The 6628-nt window shown below is 45.3% G+C and overlaps 1 protein-coding gene across 1 annotated transcript; it reads left to right on the forward strand.

Moving 5' to 3' along the window:
- Window positions 1-566: 566 nt before the first annotated feature.
- Window positions 567-6047, forward strand: wee1 (WEE1 G2 checkpoint kinase). Its single transcript, XM_026366486.2, has 10 exons — window positions 567-1133; window positions 1829-2043; window positions 2399-2465; window positions 2782-2954; window positions 3227-3495; window positions 3670-3759; window positions 3866-3951; window positions 4037-4207; window positions 4411-4556; window positions 4879-6047. Exons 1-10 carry the CDS (start codon window positions 639-641, stop codon window positions 5033-5035), a joined length of 1869 nt encoding a protein of 622 aa, XP_026222271.1. The 5' UTR covers window positions 567-638; the 3' UTR covers window positions 5036-6047.
- The last annotated feature ends 581 nt before the right edge of the window (window positions 6048-6628 follow it).

The following is a 6628-nucleotide window of genomic DNA, read 5'->3' on the forward strand; positions in this document are numbered from 1 at the left end:
TCGCGCCAGATTGCGTGTCGGCCGCCGGTGACGTCACGCCGCCCGAACCCTCCGGGACACGCCCATCTTTCAAAAATTTCGAGACGCGCGCCGATTGGCCGCCCGGGCTCACGTGACCAACGGTCGCGGGAAGTGCTTCGCCACGCGCGTGATAGGAAGAGGTTCGTCCGCGACTCGTCGGACGTTTTGTTGTAAACATCGTTTTGTTGTAAACATCGTTTTGTTGTAAACATCGTTTTGTTGTAAACATCGTTTTGTTTTTATCGAGCAAAGACGCGTTCGTGTGTCGGTGAGTCACCGAGAAGACGCTGACGGAGACCGATACTCGACTGGACCGACTGTTTTTTTACTTTAACACCAAGCCGGGACGGTGAAAACTAGCTAACTCAGTCCGGAGCCATTAGCCAGCGTCGGATGGGCGTGAAGGAGTTCACACGAGTTCACCTTCTCTAGGACGTGGAGCTGTTAGCTCGCAGCTGCCGGACACCGCGGTTATACCTTCACTTCAAGGGACTTAGGAGTCGAGGAGCTCCGTGCTTTTGCATCTAAACGCCGCTGCAGCAGCAGCAGCAGCAGCAGTAGGGGGTTCAACGCGCTTTTTTTCCCCCGTCGACGAAGCCGGGGTTTAAATCCTGAAGATGTCGGGCTGCGGTCGCCATCGACACGGATCCCCCTCCCCGAAAACTCGGCCGATTCGTCAAAAGCTGCAGTTCACGTCCAGCGACGGGGAGGACGATCCGATCGAGGATATCAACAACAGCACTGGAGGAGAGTCGGGCTTCACGGAGATGGATTCCCCGGTGCCTCTGCGACGGGACACCGCCGACAAGCAACTGGACGGCGGCAGCAGTCCCCTGAACCAGTCCGGCGGAGACGACGACGTGGAGCTGTGGGACGAGGAGAGCTTTGGTTCCCCGACCCACCTGAGGTCCCGCAGCAGCGTGCTTTTTGCCAACTGTTCGCCGTCGCCGAGGAAATGTTCTCGGCTGTTCGGAGACGGAGGATCACCGGAGCGGTCCTTCGTCCAGGACGACGGGGAAGGATCCAGCTCCCCGATCCCAGACTGTCCCGACACACCTCCGCACAAAACCTTCAGAAAACTGCGACTTTTTGACACACCACACACGCCAAAGGTTGGTATTTGTAGCTGCATATGAGAAGATTAGAATGTATTTCTTCAGTTCTGTTTATTTAAAACCACTAGTTGCTATTTTTGCACGAAACACAGACTTTCATTCACTTTTTATTTCTCCACAGTTATCATAGGGATCTTGCAGAACACTTTTAACACCACACTGTATTGCTGTTTTCTTTTTTTTTTTTACAAACTTACTTACTTTTACAAACTTAACTGCAAACTTTTTTTGCAGGCTTCTTTATTTTTGGATTAACCTGGCTCTTTACCGGTGTTCGGCTGGATAGAAAGATAGATTGATTGAATGAAATAAGCAGCACCAGTCTTAAACAAACAGATCACTTCATGTGTTTGAATTCCAGACCGTATTTCTGCTGTGTCAGTTACGGACCCAATGACCCACTTAATGCACAACTGTACTATTGCATAATGGGCTCACTGTAGTCAGCTTGTTGGATGATTCACTGACCTGGAGTTGTGTTAAGGCATGTTCTAGTTAGTGCATTACATAGCACAACGTACCCAGTTTAAAAGTACATGCTCCACACACTGTATACAAAAACTTACCAAGTGTTTATTTAGTCTTGCTGGTTTAAAGTTAAACTCTTAATCTATTTTTAAACTCTACTTATGAGTTTTTTCTTTGTGCTGCTGCTCTCAAGGATTAACAAAGAAAACACATGTGTTTTGCAGAGTTTGTTGTCCAGGGCCAGAGACTCCGGCCTGGGATCCTCTAGCAGGAGAGTTGCCCTGTTCAAGAATGTGGAGACCTCAGGAAAGTCCCTCACGGACACCAGCAGAAGACTGCAAACCCCCCTAGTCAACTTTAACCCCTTCACCCCTGACTCCCTCCTCATCCAGTCTGCCACACAGCAGAGGAACAACAGGAAGCGGGCCCACTGGAATGAGTATGTTGCTCACTTCTTGTTAGAAATACATTTAGCTGCAGAGAGTCATTGCTTTCATTACATATTTCCCACCAAATTAAGTTGGTGCATAATAACTTAGATTAACGCACAAGCTGCTAATCACACACAGAAGGACCGTTTTAAACACCTGCATTTGATTTGATCTTGAACACAGATCAAACCCATTGTTATGACCAGATACGTTATAGCCGTTAACTAGAGATCAGGGGTTTTGGCTGGAGACCAGGACCTCATGGTTACTAGTGAACTCTGCCATGTGCTTGTGAGCCACCTGTACTGCCCCCTACTGTACAGAATGCTAACCAGCACCATCTGTTGCTCTTTGATGTTTCAGCTCTTGTGGAGAAGACATGGAGGCGAGTGACGGTGAAGGAGAAGAGGAGGTCCTCCCACCATCCAAGGTAATTAAATGTTTATATTATCATTAATTAGAATTATAGATTCCCAGTCATTAGACACTTGTTTCACTTTGTTGGAAGTTTCATCTTAAACATCAGCTAATTGTTTCAGCTCTCCTTTCTTTTGTTATTCAGTGTAAAGACTCGCTAATCAGCATCATCTCATATGTAAATTGTCTAAAACCTGTTTGATCAGGGAAACCTGATGGGTTTTAATGGAAATGGGACTTTTGACTTAAGTGGGGAAACAAGTATCACAGTGTGATCGATCTGCTCTGAAAACTCACAACAAAACTGTGCTGTGAACTTCTTCCCTCAGAGGATCACCATGATGGAGAGTAACATGATGTCCCGCTACACCTCAGAGTTTCTTGAGCTGGAGAAGATCGGTTGTGGGGAGTTTGGTGCTGTGTTCAAGTGTGTGAAAAGACTCGACGGCTGCATCTACGCCATCAAGAGATCCAAGAAACCTCTGGCAGGATCAGTAGATGAGTAAGTTTAAGTCTAAGATTACCTCTCAGTTTAAAACAATTATCCTATTTAGATTTAATGGAAATATATTATGATGTGATTTATTTTGAGGAGCTTCTCATTTCTCTGTCCAAACCACTAATTTTGTACTAGTAGACACATTTTAGTGGCTGCAAACCCACGAACATGCTCCCTTGCATGGCTGGACAGGCAACTAAGTATAAGTTGTAACCAGAAATACTCAAGCTCATATGTGCCTTTTAATTAAAACTGTCTGTTCCCCTCCTCCACAGACAGAACGCTTTACGGGAGGTGTATGCCCACGCCGTGCTGGGCCAACATCCCCATGTGGTGCGTTACTACTCAGCCTGGGCCGAAGACGATCACATGCTCATCCAGAACGAGTACTGCAACGGTGGAACGCTGTCCGACGTGATCGCAGAGAACTACAGGCGGCTCAGCTACCTGTCGGAGCTGGAGCTGAAAGATCTGCTGCTGCAAGTCACTCGAGGACTCAAGTACATCCACTCTACTTCTCTGGTGCACATGGACATCAAGCCCAGTGAGTATTTAAAGATTATCATATAATTAGATTTGCACAAAGGTTGTTTAAAGGAATTAATAAACAGGTCCATGATTCATTTATCTGTTATTATATTAGATTGAATGTGATATAAATGCTTTGTGTTAATGTATTCTGGTCAGAAACTAATAAGAATGTTGATGTGCTTCGCAGGCAACATCTTTATTTCACGGAAATCTGTATTGAGCTGTGATGAATGTGACGAAGAGGACGGTCGGCAAACTAGTGTTATTTACAAAATTGGTAAGTTCAAACTTTTTATTTTATTAAACGTGTTGTGTTCTGATCTTTTTGTGTTTATATGCTGTAACATGTCCGCCCTCTTCAACTTTACGTGCTCCCTCCTCAGGTGACCTCGGTCATGTAACGAGAGTGAACAATCCACAAGTTGAAGAGGGAGACAGCAGATATCTGGCCAACGAAGTTTTACAGGAGGTTAGTAATCCTACTCCAAAGCTGAACTTTGGAACCAATACAGCTTCAGACACGGTCATTAATGTCCCCTTGTTCTTTTCTTTAGGACTACAGTAACCTGACAAAGGCGGACATCTTTGCTTTGGCTCTGACTGTTGTCAGTGCCTCAGGGGCCGAGCCTCTTCCCACCAACGGAGACAAATGGCACGAGATCCGACAGGGAAAACTCCCCGCCATCCCTCAGATGCTTTCACCAGAGTTTCTCAGTCTCCTCAAGGTAAATGTCTGCACTGAGTTAAAGAGAGCTGCCGTTAGGTTTCTCAGGACAGAAGTTACCTGCATGATTTTTCTTTTTATCAAATAAACTTTTAATCTGAACCTTTATGTTTTTGATTTTGCAAAGCTAATCAATAACAATAAAATTCACTTACTTTATTACCTACTTTCCTGCTTCATCTAATATTTCCTTTTTGTGTTTAGCTGATGATCCACCCCGACCCAACGAGGCGACCGTCGGCCTCTGACCTCATCAAACACCCAGTGCTTCTCACCGCAGCCAGGATGAGCGCAGACCAGCTGAGAGTTGAGCTCAACGCTGAGAAGTTCAAGAACGCCCTGCTCCAGAAGTAAGTACACAAAAGAACGTGTACTAGAAATGTTGATCGGATGTTGTTCGTTGGCAGCAGAGTAGAGATAAAGAAATCAATCTATTCCAATAGTCTGTTAATCGTTTTGATTCACTTTTTAAACACAAAATACTAAAATGACCTGGTTCCAGCTTCTCTCGTGTGATTTAACACTTTTAACACACATTTAACACTTTATCCTAAGATGGGAATAAATGAAACAAACATTTTCATTTCAGTTCTTGACATTTTACGGACAGAATGATCGACTGATCATTTGACTCTCGTGGTTAATGCTAACTGAGTTCTCTTTCTTCCTCAGGGAGCTGAAGAAAGCCCAACAGGCCAGAGCTGCAGCCGAGGAGAAGGTTTTGTCCACCGACAGGATCCTGACCCGCTCCACAGTCCAGTCCAACCCCAGAACCTCCAGACTCATCGGAAAGAAGATGAATCGGTCGGTCAGCCTCACTATCTACTGAGACTTTAATCTGCCCCGACAGGAAGTGAAACCTGGAGGCTCATGGACCTTTTAGTCAGACGTGACTAAGCTGACACAGACTCTGTCAGTCGCGGTGTTGGGCCCTTGGACCCAGTTAAAGCTGTAGACTGTTGCCAACTTGAACTCATCTCTATAGACGCTCATTGCCACCTTAGTTCAGCCCATTTGCTGATGAACTTTAAAAAAAACAATCATTCCTCAAAGGTAGTTCTGTACCTTTAACACTCGGTCATTCCTTAAGTTTGCATAGACGTCAGGCTCTCTCTCTGTTTCTGTCCTTGCACTTCCCTCGACAAAGCCGAAGCCTGTTGGCAGTGGAATGAAGCCGCGGCGAAGCTCTCTGCAGTGTGAATGTACTCGCCGCCGCCACGTGCACCTTAACTGCCTGTCAAACGCCTGATGCTGGGTACCAGAGGGCCTGAGAACCGACGATCCGTGTGTGTAATGGAGCACTTTGGAGGCGACGCGTGGAACTTTGCCACGTTCTTTTTGTTTTAAAGAAAAAAGAAAAACCTGCTGCTATTGATGTTTTGTGTGTATCAGGGTTTGGCCAGTTTCATGTTGGACTGTTTGAGGTCATTCGCTCTTATTTTCAAGTAGCAGGTGCCCCCCAACCCCCCATTTAAAGTCTGATTGATATGTGTGATCAGATGAAAAGTGGATCATGCCATTTGAGGAGAATCGCTTTAACTGACCGAAACCAGGCTGGTGATCTGTGATTTGATTTTCCTCTTTGACTGGTGCTGCCAACCCTGTTTCTGTAGCATTAGAACAATCATCGTCCTGTTCTCCGGATTCTCATCGTCCTGTTCTCCGGATTCTCATCGTCGTTCATTTCTTGTTTTTTGTTCATTTTTCTCCTTCAGTGACTGCGTAGTTTAAGTATTCCTCATGTTTTAGTTCCTCATGTAACTTCTAACACACCAAACTTCTCCGTTCATGTAACTTGTACATATGTTTTGTTTTGTTTAATAAATTCTCACCAAACTACACTTTGTTCTGTTCACTGTGATCATTCGTGTTGTAGAAGGAACTTCCATTTATTGAGAGTTTCAGTAAGCGCCTCTCTGTTTCTTCTGTTCGTCCCCCACTGTTCAGCATGTTGAATCTGTGGCCGTCGAGACGTCTCCAACTTGTTATGAGACACATTCTGGTTTAGAGTAAGCAGCTTCGTCACCGGGCCTTTGTGTCTGCAGTCCTTCATCGCCTCCTTTCTTATGACTGTTGAATTGTTTTTACTTTTTGCTGCACATGAAGGCGACACAGTCGTGGTTAGAGGAGGTTTTTAAAGGTCTTATGACTCCTTGTTGTGTTTCACAATATATCCTGAGATCTCGGTTCCCAAAGACTGGATTTGAAAAAACAACTTTCACTGTGAAAAGAGTTTAAAAACTTTTATTAATCCCAGAGGGAAATTGTGTAAAAAGTGTAAGAGGCTGGTAAATGTAGCATCACTGCCCTTCATGCAGGAGACCGGGGCTCAATTCCTGGCTGTGGTCTACCTCCAGGAGGGGTCCTTACGCTTACTCTGCCTTCACCTTGACTTTTTGCATTAAAGCGTCTGTTAAAGGTC

This window comes from Anabas testudineus, chromosome 6, assembly GCF_900324465.2.
Source record: "Anabas testudineus chromosome 6, fAnaTes1.2, whole genome shotgun sequence".
NCBI classification, from domain to species: domain Eukaryota; kingdom Metazoa; phylum Chordata; class Actinopteri; order Anabantiformes; family Anabantidae; genus Anabas; species Anabas testudineus.

Coding starts and splice junctions, on each gene's coding strand:
- wee1 (XM_026366486.2), top strand. CDS start 639: ATGTCGGGCTGCGGTCGCCATCGACACGGATCCCCCTCCCCGAAAACT. Junction 2,955..3,226: donor CTGGCAGGATCAGTAGATGA/GTAAGTTTAAGT, acceptor CCTCCTCCACAG/ACAGAACGCTTTACGGGAGG. Junction 4,208..4,410: donor AGTTTCTCAGTCTCCTCAAG/GTAAATGTCTGC, acceptor TTTTGTGTTTAG/CTGATGATCCACCCCGACCC.